This window comes from Uloborus diversus, chromosome 3, assembly GCF_026930045.1.
Source record: "Uloborus diversus isolate 005 chromosome 3, Udiv.v.3.1, whole genome shotgun sequence".
Taxonomy (NCBI): domain Eukaryota; kingdom Metazoa; phylum Arthropoda; class Arachnida; order Araneae; family Uloboridae; genus Uloborus; species Uloborus diversus.
This window is the reverse complement of record NC_072733.1, coordinates 195,308,064-195,332,327: the sequence shown is the minus strand read 5'-3', so window position 1 is coordinate 195,332,327 and position 24,264 is coordinate 195,308,064. Positions and strand designations below refer to the sequence as shown.

Sequence of the window (24,264 nt, the reverse complement as noted above, 5' to 3'; positions counted from 1 at the left end):
TGCCTGCACACAGACACAAACACATATGCTTACACACACACACACATGCACATACCCCGCCCCCATGCACACAAATACTCATATACACAACTACCCACACACTCATGACTGCACACAGACACAAACACACATGCCTACACACATACACATACCCCCCCCCCCACACACACATACAAACACACACTTGTGATTGCAAAAAACATAATTTAAATTCAAGATAACAAAATTCAAATTAATTTTTCTTTTCTTGTATTTTAATTCATAAAATTATTAGTAATGTAACAATTTTAATTCATATTAAAAGGCCTAGTTAAATATTAAACATTGCTCAGAAAAAAAGAAAATGTGTTTTGACTGTGCATCGACTAATGTATATTATTTATTTTTGAATTATATAACTGTAAAAGTAGCTAACAGAATGAAAATGATGCATTAGATATAAATAATGAAAGAAACCTTAATTTTAAGTCTATATATTGCAGTTGTTATGTAAGAAAATAAAGGCTGATTTGAGGATGCATTTACTATTTTGAATACTTTAGTTTCTGCTAGTGGAAAATATCGGATGTGTATAGAAATATCAGATATTTTCGAAAATATAATGATAGTTTTGAACCCTGGTTTCAACTCATGAGCAAGTAGAAGAGATATGTTACATTGTCAAGATCTTATGACGTATGTCTCACGTAAACTAATTCTCCCCCCCCCCCATCCATCCCCGTATATATTTTTGTTCTATCCCATTCAATAACTGATAAGTTAAACAAATTCATATATACTTTTTTGCAAAGCCTATAATACCTTGCGATAATTATTTTTCACTTTCACCAGCTGGTAGCAAAGCATGACTGATGTATTTGCTAACTAGTTTTTCTATCAGTGCAATTGAAGTGCATAAATGCACTTCAGTTGCTAATTTTTGATTCCCATGTGCCTTTTGAATAGTGTATCTTTACTATTGTCAAAATACAAACTCTTAGTAGCGGTCCCTTTAACTGCTCTTAAATCCTATTATCTTAGCTCTCGGTTTTTTTCACAACTTTACTCCTCACTTTGTTTTAATTGACTATACATTCTGGTTGCTCAGGAGAAACTAAACTAAAATTTAGCAAGAACTGCTGTAGTAATTTTGGCCATTGTGTTGCTTGGAGCACCTATTAAATTTGGACCTAATACTGTATGACTCATAAAAAGGAAAGTTTTGTATAGGGTAGGTATTCTTTGATTGTGAGTATAGTTTATAATTAAGCGAACAAATGTAGCATAAGTTTTGTTAATGTTCTAACATGCATTTCGTAATATTTCCTTTGTATTTTAGTAGTAATTTCAAATATACTTCTGAATTTTTGAAAAAATAACAATTTTTCTTCATTTTCTCAATTTTTTAATGTTAAAAGGATGCATCTAAATACTGGACAAAATTTATAAAAGCTTCTTAGCATAACAAATGATCATTTCTGCTGCATGTTAGAACTATTTTCAATTTTTTTTTAAACATCTTTTTTTTTTTTTTTTTTTTGAAGAAAAGTACATGTCTGCAATTTTTTCAATTCTTTAAGGCCAAAGGGTCGTGACTAAATGCTACAGAAAATTCGAAACTTTTTGAGCATTTTAACCAACCTATAGCAATTTTCCCGTGCTAATCAAAAACGGATTTCCAAAAAAAAAGAGGGTTTTTCAGACTACCCTACTGTATATGCTTATGACAAAATGGCACCAGTTAAAGTGTGCATGAAATATATATATTTTAATGATGTAGGGTATGAACTTACATCAGCAAGAACTGGAGAAAACTTCATCTGTTTCTTTTTTTTTTTTTCTTCACTCAAACTTTTAAAACCCTGTAATATTGTTTAGGCTGGAGGAGATACAGTGTCAATTTCAAAGGTCAAGCATTCCTCCAAGTCATTGACTGCAGGTTTTCAACAGAATTCCAAACCTGTGACCTCAGTGCCTAAAAGTGCAAATTTTGCAGAATCAAGACTGCATGTCAGATCTGGAGTACCAAAACCCTCAAGGGCTAGTTCTGCTACTCGATCTACTCCAAGGTAAATTTCAGTACTTTAATTATTTAATCTTTTTATTTCTTTTGCAGTAAAAGCTTGATTATAGAGAAAATACAGAAAGGGTGCAACTGCCGACTCTTCCTGATAGTTGAGTGCTGGAAACTTCAGCTCATATATATATATATATATATATATATATATATATATATATATATACAGGGTGATTATAATTAAAGTTCCACTTTCAAAACGCTGTAAAAATAAAACCACTGGTCAGAATGACCTCAAATTTCCACGGAATATTATCGAAGAAGGGGGAAAACGTACGGCAGAAAAAAAAATTGTTGGAATTTTTAGCAATAGATGGTGCTGCAAGTATCAGAATATAAGTCAAAACACTTGTCATGCGCGCGACTCATTGAAGTTGTTATAAAATCGCCAAATACACGTTCTTTTCCTCATTTCGCATCTGAGAAGTTCACTATGACTGTCAATGACAGTCCCGATCACCTGATCTTAACCCGTGTGACTTCTGGATATGGGGCTATCTGAGACCTATTGTGTTCAGTGCTCTGATTGCAAAATTTGCTGAACTGAAGGCATGCATTGCTCAACATATTCTAAACGTGACCCCGGAAACACTTCAATCAGTCGTGGAACATGCTGTTTCTCGATTTCAACTTGTTACAGAAAACGGGGTCAAACATTATATTGAACATCTTTTACACCAGTCTCACGAAAATTAAAGACCGATTTGATTTTTACTGATGCTTTTTATGCGGTTTTTGGCCTCAGGACAATTAAAAACCAATTTTTCCCATCTGATGTGATATGACCTTGCCGTGTTGGATGGGCTTACTTAACTAACAGTATCACACCTGTACCCTCGTGCACGCTGAATAGTACGGTGTTTTAACGTATACTTTGCACCTTAGGTAATATTTTATGATTTATTTGTCATTTGTAATCAACCACTATTAAATTATGATGCTTACAGCGCCACCTATAGCTAAAAATTTCAACTATTTATTATTCTTCTGCCATCAAGTTCCCCCCTTGTTCGATAATATTCCGTTGAAGTTTGAGGTCATTCTGACCAGTACTTTTATTTTTACGACGTTTTGAAAGTGGAACTTTAATTATAATCACCCTGTGTGTGTATATATATATATATATATATATATATATATATATATATATATATATATATATATATATATATATATATATATAAATAATGAGTGAAAAAACAAACTACAGGAATCCAATAATTGACAAAAATTACAATCACGAAAACAAAAATGTGCGCAAAAAACTGCACTCATAAAAACGGATTATTCTAATGTAAGAGTATGAGAGTATACATATCTCATCAAAGTTAGTTCATAATATTTTATTCATTCTTTACAAAATGTTAATTTTGAACTTTTACGCTATTTTTGAAACAGCTCCGTTTTGAAATGGAGTTAGACAATTAGGTCTTTATATGCATTTAAGAATCCTCAATTTAGCAAGTTCAAATGAAAATGGTTGATCCAAAATGTATAAGTTGCCAAAAAGTGTAAAATATAAAGCTTCTTTGTACCAAATTCTTGGCCTGGTAGCAGAAACAGCAAGACATTGTAACTCCTGTCACAGATTCTTGTAGAGGTCTGCAGATTATTTCTGAATATTAAAGTTAATTATCACTTTCGTCATGAATCTGTAGAACGTAAAGTAGAAAAATATACAGTTCAGAATGGAACAGAAAGAATAAGTAGAGACAAAAAACATGCTTAAATTTATAAAGAAGTCCTCAGTTGTTGAGAGGTCGATAGCATTTGCTGTGGCAGTTAACAGTGCTTTATACTCTATTTTAATTTGAATATTTTTAGCCTACGTTTTACTCATTATTTTTTTTATTTAGCATTTTATTTTCAGGCATTCCTTTGTGATAATTTATTATAAATGTTACAGCTATTGTAATTTTCTCGTACAGTAATTTTACTTATTTATTATTTTATTCATTTATTTTTTCATCATCTCTTTATTTTTTCATTCATTCTTTTACTCACACATTCATTTAATCACAAAATATTTATAATACAGTCGAACTTGTTTATAACAAGCTCGAAGGGGCTGCGATATTTGCTCATTATATCCGAGAGTTCATGAAAAAAAGGTTCGTGAAAAAATCGTACAAATTCACACAATTACTTTGTTGTTTTACATATGTAAAGTTCAGAAGAAGTTAATTAATTTGCTTTGTACCATCTTATTGTCTCTTTCTTGTGTTGATTTTCGGTGATTACTCATGGTTTGGAAAACAACTTCATTTGCACCTCTAGTCTGTCTTCAAAAAAGAAAGTTCCCACGCACTCAAAAGCCACTGAGCACACTAGGGATGGTTAAGCTTAAAATTCTTCACATTTGTTGTGATCATCGTAGCCTTCATTATTAGTATTTATTTTATTTATTTTTTTAAAATCTGATTTACTTTTTTAACAAACATTTTGGGAGAAAGGACATGGGTACATAACTTTCAAATGTTTCTCTAACTCTACATAGTAAAAGGCCGTCATCACTTGTTTTGAGGCTTTATGACTCATCACTAAATCTCAGTTGACTAGGCTAGAAAGGTAGATATCAATTGCAATTTTATGAATCACAAAAATATTGCTCTCTATATCAGGGGTTTGCTTGTTAAAACCGAGTTATCCTGCCGTAGACTTAACACTGTACCAGCCAAATATTGCTGATTTCCTCATTAAATTTAAGTTCTCGCTGAAGCCTGGCTCGTTATGAGCGAGCTCGACTGTAATCAAATAGAAAATATTTCATTAGAAAAATATTTTATTTTTAACTTTACCCCATGAAAAGAAAAAAGTTAAAATCCCCCCCCCCACACACTCCCCATTTTTTTTGAAAATACAAATTTACTGCCAAAAATTAAAAATGTTTAAATGCAATTTTTATTTCAAACTGCATTATTCTTTCTTTATGTACTGTAATTTTCAATATAAATTTCCAATTTTTATTTTTCATTTCGGGAAAAATAGGTTATCATAATTTCTTTTCGGTCTCACATTCTTCTACTTTGTGTCATATTATCTTTTCTTCCTTTATTCTTTTTTAAGTTTTTCATTCTGTTCTCCCTTTTTAATCATTAGCTATAAACATGTAAGGGAAGAGAAAAACTGAATTTATTCATTTGCTTATTGGAAAAATGTATTTTGCAGGAGTGAGGAAAGGAGAGAGAGGGGTAGTGGAAAATGAAGACAAGCAATAGATAGAAATTCCAATATCTCAAATGCCAGCTAGATGATGTTTTATTATGCTTAACAATTACTTTAACTGCATTTGGGTGGGGGGAGGGGGGAGGCTCATTTTATTAATTTATTTTTTATTCCTTAACTTGTGTAGTTTGTTCCAAATGTTAATGGTAGTCCCAAAAAAATCTGATATTTGAGCACACATAAAGCTTGTTTCTATTGAAAAGAAAAACAAAAAAAAAAAATTCTTTTAGAAAATTTATAATATCATTAACGTGCAGTTACTGTCAACTACTCAAACTACTCAACCTTTTTCATAAATGAGCTCATGGAGCATATACCTATCATTAAGTATATTGGTCTTTTTAAATATTTTTTTTCTGTATTAAGCACTCTCTTTCTAAAAATACAGCTATTGTTAGTTTTAACTATCATGGAAATACATATGTACGTCTGCTTTTTTCATCATAACAGTGTTTGTGGTGTCATCATACCTCATATCTATTTGTGTTTTCTTAACTTATCTTTTTCTTGTTTGAATCGAAGTGACCACATTGTGCGAAATGTAATATATACAGTATTTAAATACAAATTGGTAGTGAATGAACTCCCAAAGAGGCAAGTATAGCTTAACTAGTCTCTGTCTTATATGCAAAAATTTCTTGATTTAACCATGGAAATTGATGGAGTTAATATAAAAATTAAAGATCATCAACATGGATAAATAACTAAACCACTTAAGCATTTCCCACACAAGTGTGAAACAATGTTTATTTATAAATGTGGTTCACAAAGATCTAAACCAAAATGATTGAATACATAAATAGTTTCATACAGTTCTGTTGAATATATTGTTAAAGCAATTGTTTGATAGAATCTTTCCTTAAAAAGGTTCAAAATCAAGTATAGTTGTACACTTAATTGGGTTAACAATCAGTATGCATAAAAATCATACAAACTTCATGTATTTGCTACACTTTTCTTTTTTTGTTGATCTAATCTAAAATGTTAAATTGTTTAATTCAACTTAATCTTTAGCATTTTTTCACTTAATAAGTTTTCTCATATTTCCAGTTTTCCTTTTGCTTCATGTTTTTATTTGTTTTGTGTGTGTGTGTTGTTGTTGTTTTTTTTCCAGAGCCTAAAGGAGTCAAATAAAGTTCAAAAGATTTGACTGAGAAAGCTGAGTACAATTAGGGAATTGCAACAAATATTCCCTCTAAAGATATTCCTCAACCTCCTTTGCATTGCTTGTTTTTCATTTCATCTTGATAAAGCTCCACATTAATCCACTGAAAACGGCTCTCATTGTTTTGAGAAATTAGCTGCTACTTAAATAGGACAAATATACTGTTTTTGACACATGCAGAAATCCAGTTACTAAGATTTTAGAGTGAGGTATCGCTGCTTGATGAACTCAATAGATCGTCAAAACTCTACTCAACCAGTAGTCTCAAGTTCCATATAAATTGTGATAAGTTCTGTTCTAAAAATAGAATAATTATCTGAGTTATCTTGACAAAAAGCCATTTTTCCTTAGGGCTTCATGTTGCTGCTGTGGTCAACAGTTTAGCTATCAGTGACTATCTTAAGGGCTCATTTAGGGATTATTAGTTTTGTTCATTATCTTCAACAGTGTTCCAACTGAAATATGTCTCTGAGAGTGTTACCAGCTTATTGTGTAATGAAAATCGTCCAAATGGCATATTTCTTCTTTTTAGGCTTACATAGACTACAATTTTTGAAATGTATGTGTATAATCCATTTGGGACTGACTATATGTGTAATTACTCATGTTTTTTACCATCTCAGATTGCAGATTTTCAGTTGCATAATTTAACATATATTTCTTACTGAATGTCATAAATTGTTCCTATAGACAACAATAAGTACTTCCTAATAGTTTTATTGTTAAGGTTTCAAAGGTATTGATTATACATATAATTAATTGCCATGTAAGGGTTATCAATTGTATTAAAGCTTTCCATTCAATAAAATAAATAAGTTGTTTCATAGTATTTATTGTTGAAATAATGTTCTAGATTACTCTGAACCTATTTTTTCTCACCCCTTCTATAAAATTTGATATCAATCTAGTGTAACCATGTTTTCATATTGTTGATGAAACAGTCATTTTTATGAAATAAATCTTTCAACTGCATTATGTTTTTTCAGTTTAGTATTTATTTAAAGAATTTGTTTTATATAAGAGCAAAAACATTTCAATTCAGCATAGGTAATTTTTCCCCTTCAATAATGAAAAGCAAAATGTTTCTACTTGGAAATATATGCATAAAGTATTTTCTCCTTTGATTTTGATTGAATTAAATATATTATAGAAATGTTTTCAGAAAAGGTGAGGTTTTTTTTTTACATTAGTAATTGTCTTTCTCATCTAATATCATAAAATATGATAAATATTTCATCTTCATAAACAACAATTTGCTATGACACAAAGTTATTCCTGATTTAAATTAATAGTGAAGTTTGTAACTCATGCTTAATTATGCACTATGTGAGATGTTTTCTCATATTTTTTTTTTAACGTGATGTAAACTCTACTTAATTAGTTTTTTATGGTTACAAAACCTGTATAGAACTACAAAATCATGAATGGATTTGAAAAATAACTGAAAATTATTTTTTTTTTCTAATTTTTAGAAAAATAGCTTTCTGATTTTCCCCTTATTACCATAACTTCTCCTGTAAATTTAACTTGGATTTTAAAAGCATTATTATGTTAAAATCAAATTAGTTAGCTCATTTCCTACTCAGTAAATTTACTTTCCTACAATAATGAGAGAATCTTAAAATGTTTACTTATTTTTATAGGTCTGGAATTCCAATGCCTTCCATGCTTAATAAAAAGCATGTAGAAGATTCATGGAGTGATGGCTGTTTTTAAGATTAACAAATTGTTTACGATATTTGATGTTTCTCATATATGATTTTGTTTTAACCATTCCTTTATTAATATAATGGAACCGAGCTTCTTCAATTAAAAAGTTTCATCATTCCAATTTTGATATGTGTTTGTGTTTAAAATCAATGAAATGGTGAATTATTTTAAATCAATATTTTAACTTTCTAATAATTTCAATTTTTTTCCTTTTTTTTGCTTTCAAATAGGGATGCGCTGATTAATTGGCAGTGCTGATTATTTATAATCGGCCAAATTTTGCCTAATGATTGGCAGAAAAAAAATTTTCCAAAATATTTTTTTAAAGTCTACTTTTAACAAGAAACTATGATGAAGATATTTGTTAACAATAAATATGTGAAATTTTCTGCCAACATTACTATAACATGTTGTATGAAAGTGTACAGAGTAAAAATAAAACAAATAGCTTAGAAAGTGCGTAAAACTGAATGAAACATAAAGAATAACCCTCCCAGCTGATATTCACATAACATTATTGAATAATTAAATTCCAGAACTTAAAAATTGCAAATGCAAAAAACAGTAATAAGAAAATCCCCCCCCCCCACCAACCACATTTTTGCAATAAATAAAAAGCTTTCAATCTATATCAAGTCAATATTTATCTCATCTTAAGGCCTATAATCTCACTGCAACCTCCCTTCATCTCTCTCCTAGGTAAAAGAAAAAACTTAGTAATGCTTTTGTTTTCTTTCTTAAAGAAAATCAGGATCATTTCCTAAGTCAGCTTTTGAAGAGATAATATTGTTTTTTCAGTTGTTTTGGTCCTTTTAACTATACCTATGATTACATCATACATTTTACAACTTAATCTTTAAATTATTAATTTTTGATTCGACAAAAAATATTATTAAAAACCTTTTTTTTTTAAATTATGTACATACTTTATTATTATTTTTACAAACTGATGTTCAAGTGTTGTTATTTTTTATTTATTTTTTGACTTTGAATTAATATACACATGTATACAATGTAGCAACATTTTTCATTTGTCTATACTTTTCTCCTTGAGCATAGTGCTTTTAGATAATATTATGAGTTATTAAAAATAAATAAATCTTGGATTAAATGGCTACTAATAATTCAAAAAATAAATTTAAATTAAAAGTTCTCCTAAATTAGCTTGTGGATTACAGGCTACCCCTAATTATTTTTAAATTTTCATGTCTAGTGAACGTAATGTAATTTTAAAAACAATAATATGAAAATTGGATCACAAGAACTGGTTAAAAGTTTGAAATTATTTTGAGAAAATTCAAAAAATTAAGAAAAATTAATCATCTCTCAAAAATAAGCTAATAACTATTTCTAAAGTTGAAATTATAAAAGAAAAAATGATGGAGGAATTGTTAGTATTAAAAAAATTATGATCAGTAATCAGCCGATTATACAATAATTGGCCAATTAGCTTATGGGCGCATCCCTTTGTTCAAATTTGTACATGGTTAATTATTTAATTATCTGTGCCAAAATTCTAAGTAAAATATTTTTTCAAGTGGGTTTTTGAAATGATACTTAAAAATGAATTATAAAATAATTCTTATATAAAAAGCTTTTTAAATGTTTTGTAACAAATTTATGAAACTGTCTAATTTATGTATTTTAAGCATGTGATAGCAATCGGTGATCTTGTACTATGGTTTGTTATTTTTATTCTCTGTTTATATGTGTTTATTTTTGTTGTATACATGAAAAACGCAATCAAAGTAAGTGTAGCATAATTTGTTATGTGTACTATATTTTAGTAAGTTTATTTTTGTAAAAATTAAAGCACTGTTAATATTTTTCTTGTATTATATTTCTGCTTAAAAATGTCATCTTGGTAGTAGTTTTTTGGAATAGTATCCTATTTTTACTTTTTCTTTTTCCCGGTTTCTTACGTAACCAAAAACTTTGCAAGAACACAGTTGAGCTGTCAATGGTCAATGCTGTCCTGGGTCAATGCTGGAAATTTTTAAATGCACGAAACTGTAGAAGCTTATTTGTAGCATTCATTCTCAACCTCTCTTTTTGTATGGCCACAACCTTTTTTTTTCGCTGATAATCAGCATCATAATTATTTGCCCCAGACAATCTTTTCAGCTCACAATCCACAGTAGAAAAGAGATAATATGTTGTCTTATTATGCATTACAGTACACTCCCGATTATCTGTGAGTCAATTAACAATCAGGAACATGTATTTTCGCAACAAAAAACAAATACCAATGAATTTCTTTCGAAAAATTGTAAATTTAAACCCAGTTGTTTTATTTATTTATTTGTTTGTGCTTTCTTCATTGTACATACACTTGTTTGTTATTGGCGGAAAGTTCCGTTGTGCAAAAATACAAAACATTTTTACTGCACTATATATATTTCAACTGTTTGTAAGAAGTATTATGCATCAGTGCAACGGAGTTTTAGAGGATGGACAATTTTTAACCTTATTTGTGCCTCCTTTAACCTTTTTGTGGTTTATACGCGATTTTTATTATCAACGGCACTTGTGCCACCCGATTCCATGGATAATTGGGAGTTTACTGTACATAAAATGCTGATGAGTGCAAAAAAAAGTAATTTTTATATGTAAAAAAATTTCCTCAGTATAAAATAATTTTGGAATATTATGAATGTTGTGCTATTGAAATAATTACATACTGTACATAAAATGCTGATGAGTGCAAAAAAAAAGTAATTTTTATATGTAAAAAAATTTCCTCAGTATAAAATAATTTTGGAATGTTATGAATGTTGTACTATTGAAATAATTACATAAAATATTGTAAATGTTGTGCTATTGAAAAAATAGTATAAAATATTTTAAATGCTGTTCTATTTTGAAAATAATATGTAATATTGCAAACTGAAAGTAGATGGTTAAAGATAACTGCACAATTATTGCAAAATGCTGATATATTATGCATGGCACGTAACATTGAAGAAACTCAAAGAAATGCCCCAAATTTCCAAGTATTCATCATACAAAAGCCAGTTGAAAGTGATTATTTCCTTTTAAATTTAAAACATACCTTTAACTTTGAAAATTAAAAAAAAAATCTTCAAAATGACACCATTTAATTTTTCTTTTTTTTTTCCTTTTCTTCATGGTGGTGGTTGATTCTTGAACAGTTATCACTTTTAAATTTTAAAAACTCAAAAAGAATCATCCAAAAAAAAATCGATGTTAAGCATTAAAATTTTTAAATGATGTTTTCAATTCAATTAACTAAATATCTACTTATTGATATAGAGAGGCAACTCAACATTCAAATCTGCTTTTTTTAAGTAAATGTATTCCCAAAATCAGAAGTGTGGTTCAAAATAAAAAGTTTTGGTTTGCATAAAAATGAGCATTTAAAGCGTAATACAACATCAGCTATTTCTCTGATTGTTGTTCTTGAAAAATCAGTTTTTTAATTGGCTTAACTTTCGAAAAATGTTTAATTTATAGAAGTGTATAATAGGCTACCCAAAAACTGCAATGATTTTAACATACATTCTGTAGATTATCGGTCAAAAAGGGGAGTACTAATGGACATGGGCTACAATATAAAAGTTAATTTTACTTCAGAAAAAAATTTCTTTGACATGTTACTGAATTTTTCTAACATAAGGCCCTTTTTTGAGCAAATCAATTTGCAATTACTAGAAAAATGAAAAAGTACTCATTTAAGATTATCTGTACAAAAATAAGTTTGTATTATATCACAGCTTGTTGAGTTTTTGACTGTCTTTAATAAGCTGACTGGGTAGTTCACTGAAGCTTAGCAGGCTGCAAGCAGCTCATTTGCATATTAGATTTAATTTCTTAATTATTCACATCTAAAATGAATTCCTTTCTGCTTAGATTTTTTTTCATCCAAACAATAATTGTAATTTTTCATGTTGAAATGGCTTATACTTTTTTTATTTATTAATTATTAGATTAATTCTCTTTACTATCTATTTACACCTGTCAATATAAGTGGAGCAGTGTCAAATAATAGAGCAATGGTCTTAAACTGCTATGTCAAAATCATTGCATCATTTTTTTAATACACTGTTGAAAAAAATCATAAATATGCATATATTATATTGGTGTAGTCTAAAATCAATCCTTTTTGAGCTCATTTGAGCAATAGTATATATCTCATAGGAAATTGAGAAACAATTTGTTCAGGAATTTTTGAATAGAATTTTGCATTTTTTTGTTTTGTCCTAGTTTTAGAACAAAGTCTTCGCTTTTGCATTGTGTAGTGAGAGAGGTATTGATAAAATATGTTTAGGAACAAAATTTAAAATTATATTAACAAGATATACATATTGTAAGTAAATTAATTCTGTAAAGGAAAGTATGTACCATGAAAACTAAACTAATAATGGGACTATTAATCTGATTGAAGTTGTATAAAAACATAATGAAATACAAAAAGAAGAGGTATGAAAACACTTAAATTTATTGGGTAAATGATGACTGGATTGGATATTGGATTGGAATGGTAGTTATTTCAGCTCAAAAATGCTGATAGTTATTTATTTTTTAAAAAAGAAATATTACGTTTTGAACAGCAGAATTTTAACTCCGAATATGAATTCATGGCTGTCTATGGCAATAGCAAAACTATCCCCAGTAGGCTTTATCCAACAGATAGTTACTAAAATGTTTTATTTGTAATGAAAATCTCATACATATTATGTATTCAGGTCTTTATGACATTTAAACCATTTAGTGTTTTGTGTCTTATCCCTCCTCTCCACCAACACTGTTTCTGAAATAAAAAAAAAATTCAGGTTTTTCAACATCTAGAATTGTTGTATCTCCTGAGTGTTTCCAGGTTTTGGACATTGTACTGTATATATTCACGAGCTTCAAGTTCATAAAGCACATTGTACAACATAGGCATCAAATAGTCATGAACATGTAGTTTTTCTTTTCCAAAAAGAGACTTTAACAAATGATTGTTGTTTTATTTTTATACTTGTTTATTAACTCTTACCAAAAAACTGAAAAAATCATATCTCTGCACAATTCTTTATTCAGTTCTTTATAATATTTGAAGACTGATAATTTTTTGACTGTCAGGTAAAAGCATGCACTTTTAAAGATTTATTTGTTTAGTTTTTTATTTATTGATATAGTCTTGATTTGTGTTAAACTTTTATAGTATTTGTTGAAAAATGTTGCTAAATATTTGTTCATATTTTGATTATTTGTTCATAATTAGTTTAGGAAAAACCTGTGTACCTAGGTCCACTTTTATTTCAATGCATAAAAACAGCCATTTACCTCCCTTCAAAAGTGTGAAACTGCCATACCACACACGTTGTTATACTAATAAAACAATTGTATTGGGAGAAATATAACTGCTCAAAAAAAGAAAAAATTCTTTTAAACAGGAATTTTCTAAAGAAATTTTCCAAATGGCCCATGCCTAAAACTAATAGAATTTCCATTGTTCAAAGGTGGGACATTTAGTGTTTTGAATTTTGTGTCATGTTGCAGAGTATTAGCTAATTGTTTGAGATACTCATTATCTTTTTCAAAAATTTATATGACAATTGAGTAAAAAACACTGTAATATAGCCTTGAAGAGTTTTACATTTTTTAGAAGTTATACCTGCCTTTAAAAATATGAATTAGTCAATTAAAGATTGCTCAAACATTGTTAAAGTGATTTGTTCAAGAGACAATTTCATGAATACTTGTCAACAAGAAATTATTCAAGCTGATGAACTCTGTGATAGTATAGAACATGTCCTGCTGATATGATATTGAACACCTTATGCTCCTGCAGATGCTATTGATAAGATTGGTATCTAAGCATCCTGTCTGATGTCATGCCCATCTGGGGTCTCTGCATTTTGGCTAATTTTGACATCCAAAATTACTACAGAGGGTTTCTACTTCTATGACCCTGAGCGCTTTTATTAACCACTGAAATTCCAAATGAACTTTGTTGAGTATATATGGGATGTCTGGCAATCAAACTGTTCAAAATATATTTTGGTTACCTAACACTCTAGGAATATGTGGACTGTTGTGCTTCATTCTTGGTGTCGATTGTCTCCAGAATACTGTCAGACGCAAATTCGAATTCATGCTATTTGATGTTACGGGTCTTCTTTATGCAAGTAAGGATTTTATCTTATGTTAGTCAAGTGTATTGGTTTTTCTAGCATCTAAGTATATAATTCAAACAAACTGCTCTTATGATTTATATTTATTAGAAGTTTCTGACTGCTTGCTTCTCACAACACTGTCTTTTAGGCTCATATCTTGCTGATTGCAAGTTAATACATGCTGCTGAATCTTCCTCTTCCATTCTGTCTTCAGCCTTTGAAAGTGTATTACAGACTATCATAGCAGCATTCATGACCTAGAAAGAGTATTTTATGGATAATTTCAAACAATTATTTCATTTTAGTGATGTTTTAAAGTTATGCCCAGTTAATTTACTGACATTCAAAATTTGATATGTGTACAGTGACACACACAGGAATTTTAAAATGGGAGGGTCCAAGGTCCAAATCCTGATTCTCTCTCCCCAATACCTCGTCAAACATATTAACTTGATTTTATCGATTTCCGAGAACGAGTAACAGTGAAAAATAAACTATTGAGTAAATGTTTAGTATTATTTAATGAAATATACTTAAGTGAATAACCAGAAAGCAAACTAATTTATGCTTTTACTTTTCTCATAATTAAAAAATGGATTCAATTCCACAAAACCTCATTTAAATATGTAATTACAACGCTAAAAACATGGTTATTACAGTGTATTCATTAATAATCACCATTCTGCTTCTTATAGGCAATTCGTTATAGGAAAAGTTCACAATATTTAAAAATATCTTTTAATATGTGGATTTTATTTTTTGGCTTACCACAACTGAAATTACTGTTACCTTTGTTTGAAATTATTCTACGTACAAGATACATAGAATCATAATCAATTGAGAGAAAAAGCAAGACCTATGGGAGAGGTTCGGACCCCCTGGACCCCTCCCCTGTGTTCGCCACTATCTGTGCCATGTAATTCTGCCATCTCTTATCTAGGTATAAGACAGCTTTGCAGCCTTACATATAAGGCTGAATAATTTCATAGAAAACATCTTCAAGTAAAAAACTTGTATGGAGAGGAATCTTGTTTAATATTGTATTCCATGTTTAATATTTTGTTCGATATTTTATATTACAATCAAAATTGCACTCAAGATTTCAAAGAAAACTGTTTCACTTTCTTTTTTTTTAATGTCCTTGAAGAAAATGAACTGCAAAATTTTGCTTTGAATCTTTTCAAACCTTTTTCACTTACGACTTGCCCCCCCAAGATTCAAAATACTTGTCAAAATATCAATTGGCTTTGACACTCACTCAGCTGAATAGTAAAACATAGAACCAAATATTATTCAAATGAAATAAGGTGGCCCAACGTGCACATGTTTATTCTATTCTTGTTTGGTAACAATGTATTTTAAGCCAGTTCTTGCAAATACTGTAATATAGTCATCCTTTGTATGCTTGTGAAATGTGAATTTTGTTCACAAACATACTTTCTTAAATTTATTTTAAAAGTATATGTACAGTTTATCTTGAAAATTAGCAAATTCTCATTTTTTATGGAAAATATATTTTTGTAAAGCAATTAAATATTTTTAAAACAAATTATTTAAATGTATATACTTCACTATTTATTTATTTATTTTCCTAATGGGGCTGAGAGCACTTATTTTGCCTTTCTTTGTTATCAGATTCGTCATTATTTTATAAATTGCAAAATAAGTACAAATGAATTTTTCTAATATTTGTTGCTTGACATGACGTCCATTACCAATAGAATTGAGAATGTCAACCAGCTGATATTTTAACTCAAATCAATGTAAATAGATCAATGAGCATTTACTTGTGCCTTACAAAACAGTTCAATCAACATATTTCATTTAAAATTTAATAAACTTTTATTGTGAGTGTGCATATATACACATATATACATAAATGTATCTATTTATAACTAAAATAAGATGCAAGTTTTATGTTTATTTATGAATTTGTGCAAAAGTTTCTTCTAAAATTGCATAAAAACCTCATTTTATTTTTTGGTATAAGCTTTGATATAAGATAAGTATGATCTTATTCCGTCCTAAAAGTCTTTCCATCAGCCATCCGCATCATTTTTCTTACATTTTATTTTATTTTATCTTGATTGAAATTTCTCCTGATTACTATTTAATATTTGCATTTTTAAAAGTAATGTTTAATATTTATTTCTTTAACTTTAATATTATAATTAATTTCAATGTTCACCTACCTATAATCTCAGAATTGCTGTACTTAGGTTCTGTGAATGTATTTTAACCTGTAATGTATTTGTATTGGCATCAAGTTTATGATTAATATATTTTAATTTTCTTGATATGATCAAAGTTATTCCTTGCCTTACTTTATCATCAAATTGACGTAAGAAATGAAGATCCTATTGCAAAGGGCAAATAACAAATACTCTTACGAAACATTAGAGATAAATGGTCATGTTACGCTTAAACTTTCTGGAATATTTCAGATAAATATGAAATTTATTCACTTGTATAGCTTATTCGTTTATGGCAGCCCTCCTTCTCACAGCTGCAGGACTTGATAAGAAACAAATCAAACTTACTTGTGTCCTTTCAGTGTTATTTGCAACATTTGGGTGAGAATGTGTTTTATGAAAGACATTGCATGATTAATTATTTGGGAATATTTTACTTTACAATGCTATGATTTGTTGGTTGAGTTTTATAAAAGATATGAGAAATGTATTTCTTATTTCTTTAAGCAGGACGAGGGGTCACTGTTTTAAGCTATTCACATCTCAGGCTAACTTGGAAATAAGGAAAAACTACTACTTTAGTAGGGTCGTGGGCAATTGGAACTGCTTACCGAAAGAGTTGGTACTGAGTAAGGGGGTGGATAGCTTTAAGCGGGCAATTGATCTTCATTGGGACTAATAAACTGACTAGAACCAGCCTAACTGGACCCAGAGCCTCGTTACATTTGTATTTGACGAAACAGTTGTATCTATTCAGGAAGACTTTTATGAGGGGATGTGAGCATTTTTATTCATGAGCATTTTTAGTATTTTTTAATGCTTTATCTGCGTGTTTTTCACAACAGATTAACTGTTGAAATTCGAATATGATACCCTAATTTTCTGTATCACGGGTGAATTTTCAAATTTTTCAGCACCAGAACACCAATGAGAAATTAATTGAATCCTGAGTTGTGACCAACTTTATGCAAAATTGAAATTTAATTTTCCGTAAAAGCAACACCAGAACTGCCTCCCAGAATCAAGCGACCCTATTACATCATCATACTCAACTGTTTTTAATCCACTGCTGCATAAAGAAAATCTTGTTTAGCAGGTGGACACCCCTGCTTAGAATACATACACAGTCTAACAATAAGGAAAACAATGAGAGGGGGCTATGGCTACCCTGAGAAAGTTTCAAAAATAGTTAAAAACCTTTTTTAGACCTAAATAAAAAAAAATTCTTATTATTTCTCAAAGTCTAACAAGAATATAAAAACAACGCCGGGGAGCCATAATACCTCACAGACACAGAGGAAGTTTCAAGTATAGTTTTTTAAACCCTCTTTTTTAACTTAAATTGAAAAAAAAAATTCATTGAAATTCATGTGAAATTTAACAAGAAAGGAAACAATGCCAGAGGAAGGGCATGGCCATCCCACAAACATTTCAAAAATATCAAGTGTATATCAAATATTTGGGTTCATTTAGAATAATGGGTTCATCTCTTTAGATATTTTTACTTCCCCCATGGGGGAAAGAAAAAGGGATATGTGTTAGTAAGTGTCCAAAAGATTTATGACCGTGGTGTCTCCCACAAAGCGAGCAAGAATAGCCGGATGGTTTCCGTTCTCTTTGGAAGGTAGTCATATTTTTTGCTATTAATGAGGCAAATAAAAAATAACCATGATTTTGAAGTCTAGAGAAAATTTCTGTCTAATTTCATATGTAATTCGATATAAAAATGTGATATTTTGAGAAATAGATGTCGCAAACGCTTGCTTCCAAAGACTTTGCTTTCCACCGAAGTTTTTTGTCCTTTGTTTTTCGTACCAACGGCACACTCGTGCTCATACCCCAAGTCTCTTTTTTACACGACTCCACACCACAGAGTCTACCACAGCCTAACATCATTGAAAGTCTTCAAGAATTATGCTTCTGGAACTTCAAGTTAGAAAAATTGCTGGTCCTCTAAAAGTTACTCATGAATAATGGATTATTGTGCATTCATGAGGAGAAGACACTTCGGCACGCCTTCCCGAAAGCAGAGCTAATTTTAGCGCGGGGGTGATCGCTACCGCTTGCAGTTGAGACAACCCTAACTTTGGCGGGCATTTAAATTTGCGAAAATGTCTTTGCGTTCTTTCCTTTCGTTTCTAGCTTCGCGTAACTGTCGCCTACGGGGAATCTTTACCTTTTAAACTGAAAATTTCAGAACTATAAATATTGTATTTACAAAAAAAAAATAAGGCATTTTGTTTTCCAAATGAAACATTTCTATTAAGGATAGGCTTTCTGAATTTTGAACGATATCCTTTTAAACACTTACGTCCTATATTCGAAATTGCAAGTGCGCTGATAAAAAAAGGGGGGGGAGCAGAAAAATTTCATTGCCACACAGACTGTGGCATTGAAATGCTTAAGGGTTGCGTTCTTTTTGAAGACTTAGTATATCACTCTCCATCTCCCTCTCTCTTTTCTTGAGGGGGGGGGGAGATGACTCAGAAGCTCTCAGGGGCTGGGTCTTTGATGCTTCTGTATGGATTGTACAAAATTTCAGATCATATAGAGTGGATATACAATCAGTAAATCTACAGTAGCAGTTATTTTTAAAAAATGCTGAAAACATTATTCGAACAAAAGTTGCCCCCCCCCCAAAAAAAAAAAAAAAAACCTGGTTGAACCAAAGGCGGGGACTGGCCAGTTGTTCCAGAAAGGATTTACATGTGAGAAATAAAATTAAATGAAAAAAAAATCAATCTGAAATATATTAATGCAATTGACTATTAAAATAAAAATTATTTCTCTATGTATTGCATGAATGTTAATGTTTAGAAATATGTAATAATTTTCGGTGCTTTATAAAAAGTGACTTTGGTTGGAATACTGTTTTAAAATTATAGGTTCATCGGTAGGGCCGTCTTAAGAGATGACGAGTACCTCCAGGGCGAATATTTGCCAGCACGGGGGGGGGGGGGGAGGGGGGGCTAATTAACTTCGTTTCTATGGGGGGGGAGCAGAAACGAAGTTAGTTATAACACTTCAGTACAACAGTAGCTCAACGTCCACACGGATTGTCCATAAAGGATGTTAACCTTCACCTTACCCTCTCCCCCTCGTCACATCTCACGCAATGTTCGATGAACATATTGCTATAACGAACGCTTTTATTTGAACTAAAATGTGTGAAGTCACATTTCTTGTAATCCCCTCCTTCCCCCTTGAGACTAACTATCAGAAGTTCATGAACCCCGAACCCTCCCTCCCTACCCCTTTCAAGTGTAACATCATTTGTGAACGGCTCCTTAGATTTGCTCTAAGTCACCAAAATCGCACTAACAATTGTTTTAAGGGAAAAGACCGGCTCCCCCCCCTCCCCCTGCATAGTGGTAGTCACAATATTTTTAAGATCACGTATGTTTTTAACGAAGAATCATGTTGGACCCCGGCAAGGAAAGTAACACAATTCAAAATTTGGAAAACCGCACCGGCAACTGATTTAAATTCTACATTTAATGCTCTTTCTCGACACAAAAATCGCAAAGTTAGCTCACCTAAATGGTGCGGAGGGGAGGGGGGGAGCAATGTGCGATACGTTGAACAACTGAATAGGTTGACTATAGCAACGTTTCTTGCTAAAAATTACTCCTTTTACATTCAAAGTCAAGGACGGATCCAGAGACTATTCAAGGAGGAGGCAATTGATTTCACACTTTTTCCCTTTTATAAATTCGCAAACCTCTGCTCCCCCCCCCCCCTTCCAAACACCATGAAAGATCGTCTCATTTCAGTTATTTTGAGAGGAGGGGGGACTTTTTTTTTCTGAAAAAATTGCAGAGGAGTGTACCAAACCTTATCAAAGGTGTCCCATAATAGTTTCTCTTTTTTGGGGGGGAGCTGACTTCAATTTTCGAAACTTTCCTGAGAAGAGCCCTTGAACCCTATAACCCTATTTAATATCACTAAAATCATCTAAAATTGAGTTTTTGGAACTTTGAAATACTTCCTATATAAAGTTCGGATCCCTATCTCTAAAGTGTTAAGATATGTGCAACAATTTCATTTTCCAGACAGCAAGAGCTTCGTAAAACTATTGAAGATAGGCTAAAACAATTTTCAACTTCAGTATCAAAAATATGCCGTGGAAGAGTTCTGCATCTCGACTCAAGGAAGGAGAGATCGCCCCCATCGCTCCTCCCTTATATCCGTCCTTGTTCAGATATTGATGATATGATTTGTATTAGAATACGGGCAACAAATTTTTGCCTATTTTATGATCCCCACACGTAACGCTGTTCCGTAAAAGTACTGGAAGAACTGAATTACTTTTAGAGTAATTGCAAAAACTTAAAAAAAAAAAAGCATATACATTTTTTTCGTATTTACAAAAAAAAAAAAAAAATAGGTCAAAACAGTAACATAAATTGTTGTTTCAGGCACTTATTCAATTATTCTGTAGATAACCATGTTGGCATGTGAAAAGCTTTAACTTTTGTTTTGTTCCTTTTTTCATTTCTGAAGAATAAAAGTTATATTGAAAAAAAAAAATAGTACTAAAGTATTGAAATGTGTCACACAGAGTGCAACTTACCTATTGTGGCTTCCAAAATTATTCGTACGCTTTAAATGTGTGTGGTTAAAAATGAAGTTCCTAGAAATTGAAATAGTAGTTCAATACTTTTTCATACTGTCTCTATATTACATCAACCCAACATTTTTTACAAAATATTGACTGTTTGAAATGGGCCAAAAACGAGATGACATAGAAATATTTTCAGAAAAATTCGAAATTTAAGTTGTCGTCTGTCGTTTTCCTTTTTTTATTATTTTTTCAATGCAGTGGTTAAAAGATTGTTTGGTATTAATTTTTGCTTGTTTACTTCACAAATTCTACGTATTATTTTCAAAATGGGTCGAATTCGCAAAGTAACAACAAACGCAATTCGAAAATGTATTAATTCTTCATTATATGCGAAGTAAAACAGTTCGAAATATTGCAAAAGTAGTTCATTTGTCCCATACTACTGTGTAATACTTAAAAAAACTCTTTAAAGAAGAAAATTGGATCGAAAATAAGGTGAGAAATGGTTGACCAGCAAAGTTAACAAAATGCGATCAGAGATTTATTATTAGAAAATGCGTTAAAACCCACGTTTGGTTCTGTGTAAGTTTCAGCATAATAGAATGAAACATTTTCGTTCCAATTTCACCTGTAACTGTTCACCGTGTTTGCAGAAAATGTTAAGTTAGTGTGAAAAACAGAAAGTTTAGGATTTCCTTTGCAAAATCAATGATAAATTAACCCGAAACGTATAGAAATACACTGCAAATCTTAACAAATGTAGCACACCTTTTCTTCGAGAGAGATGGTGAGAGGTGATTAGAAAATTATAGAACACTCGTCTTCTTCCATTTCGATAACGATGGCCAACTGGCAACCTTTCTCAATGTTGGTCTGAAGCCTCATCCCCAAAAGACGCATATAGAATCTTCCGATACCACGTGTTGGGGGCATGGCCAAGTCTCAACTGCTGAAAAACGGACAATAAAGGGGAGAAACATTTTGAAGACCCTTCGTTTCAGATTGATTAGAAAAAAAGATGGGAGGGGGGATAGTGAAAGAAAGAGAGACGAGCTTAATTTGCTGAGCTATGATCTGCAGCTGTTAAACATTTTTAATTAAAAGGTTTCTTTATGAAAAAAATTGATATTTTTTCCACAACATTCTTCGCTTTTCTTTAAAAAAAAAATACTTTGCTTTCCCAAGACACGTTCTTTTCTTGAATAAGAGTTACGTATCCCCTTACTCCTTCTGAACGCCATTGCCTGATTCCCCCTAAAGCAAGGTTCCTAAACTTTAACGATTCGCGGCACAGTTTGAAGAATTAGAATTTTCTCACGGCGTCCTAGTCTAGTTTTTATATAGGGTAAGTGTTCTAGCAGTCGGCCACAAGGAGATAAAACTGCTTATAAATAAAATATGTATAACGCAAAATCGGATATGATGCATTCCCACATTCCTTTACCTGTCCCCAATTATCATCCCACAACAGTAAAGTTGTAAGTACGTTTTATTAAGTAGTAATGAGTCATTTTACTTTAAATGGTGTGCCCATCATCCTAGTTTGCGATTCTGCTTATTTTTTCCTTAAGAAGACACTTCGTCTTTAAATGTTAAGTAGCCCTTATTTTTTTTCGTTCTGATGTAAATTTGATTTTACTTATGTTTCAATGGATAGTAGAACATTACGTTTCAATTAAAAATTAAACTCCTTCTTCGACTCAATTATTTTTAGAGGGGTGGCCGACCACTGGGTACTGAATTCTTATGCATTTCCAATAGTCGGCCATGGCAGATTGACCACTGATTCTATACTGTTTTGTTGATCTACCCAGTAGTCAACTGCGTACCTAATATGGATTTTCTAATCTTCATCAAATACTAATTAAAATAAAGTATTGACACAGCGGCAATTTAGCTGTTTTGAGAAAAAATTCCCTTTCTAACGTTATTTCTTCTAAAGAAAATGTTTAAACATTCTGCTTAAACCTTTTTTGACAAAAGGGGGTTATTTCGTCATTTTATTGCCTCTAGTGTTGATTTTAACTCGGAATTCTTAAAAACTGGTGTTGTAAATTTTATTCTATCGTTTCATTTAGAATAAATGTTCTATTACTTAACATGTCATTACCAGGGCCCGATCAAGACAAACTGGTCCCAGGTCTTGAGTAAAAATTGGTGCCCCCCCCCCCCATGAGAAAATCAGCACAATTTCAAAGTCAATGTTTTATACTAGAAACCTAATACACTAGAAACCTACACATTACTACAAAAACCTGGGATTTGAATACCAAACACTTGATAGTCACCATACTAATCATAGTTAAAATTGCCTTACCTTAAGGTGAAAATGAATTAAAAAACCTTTTAAAATTGCAAAAAAAAAAAACTAGTTCAGACATTAAGCTTTAAAAAGGCTTTGGTTTTAACAGAGGCAAATATGTCGATCACATCATCGAAATCTAATTTTGATGTCACAGAATTTTCAATGGTCAATAAGAAAAACGCCTGTAAATTATCCTGAGAAACGCAGCTTCTTAAACGATTTTTGATTCTTTTCAAAGCTGAAAAGGAACGTTCACTTTAACAGAAAAAAAAGGAAGGAAGTTAATTTAGGCTATTTTAGTGCCCCTAAATTTGTGGTGCCCAGGTCCGCGAACCCGCCGGACAGTGCGTTAATCAGGCCCTGGTCATTACCGAATGGTGATTTATCGTCTTTCTTATCAAACCATCTTACGTTTATGGTTTGATTTTACTAAGGCTAATTATTTTTAAAATGTTGGTAACACATTTTATTACTGCTTCCATAACCAAATATTTATTTCCTTGGGTTTTCTTCTCTAGGAAATCAAAATTTATTTCTCGTTTAAAATAATGCTGACTTAGCTTCAAAATTGTATTACATAGCTACTAATTCCATTTTAGTTTATTCGTCATTTACTAATATTCTTGTTGAAGGATGTATGATTGTCTTCATGACACCCCAAATATCTGAATTTTCAATTTACCTATATACAGGCCCGTCACTTGGGCAATCAATTGGGGGGGGGGCAATTGACCCCTCTGAATTTTCACAATATAATGCAATTATGCATTTTTGCTTGTATTTTGATGATTTTTTCCCCTCTAACCTTTGCCCCCCCCCCCCCCCGCCGAAGAACTTTGAAAGCACGTACGAGCCTACATAATTCATCTTACTGCAGGTCGTTCACAACGAAGTACCATTGTTTTTTACGATAAATTTTGCTTTA

At 31.2% G+C, this 24,264-nt stretch overlaps 1 protein-coding gene across 1 annotated transcript in view; it reads left to right on the top strand.

Annotated features, from left to right (window-relative positions):
• The window catches only part of LOC129218493 (SLAIN motif-containing protein 2-like), a 37,096-nt gene extending 28,820 nt beyond the window's left edge, over positions 1-8,276 (top strand). The window contains exons 9-10 of the mRNA XM_054852779.1: positions 1,858-2,048; positions 8,090-8,276. Of these exons, the coding sequence (XP_054708754.1) occupies positions 1,858-2,048; positions 8,090-8,162 (264 nt within the window). The 3' untranslated portion in view covers positions 8,163-8,276. The remainder of the gene's footprint in view (positions 1-1,857; positions 2,049-8,089) is intronic.
• Positions 8,277-24,264: the final 15,988 nt, after the last annotated feature.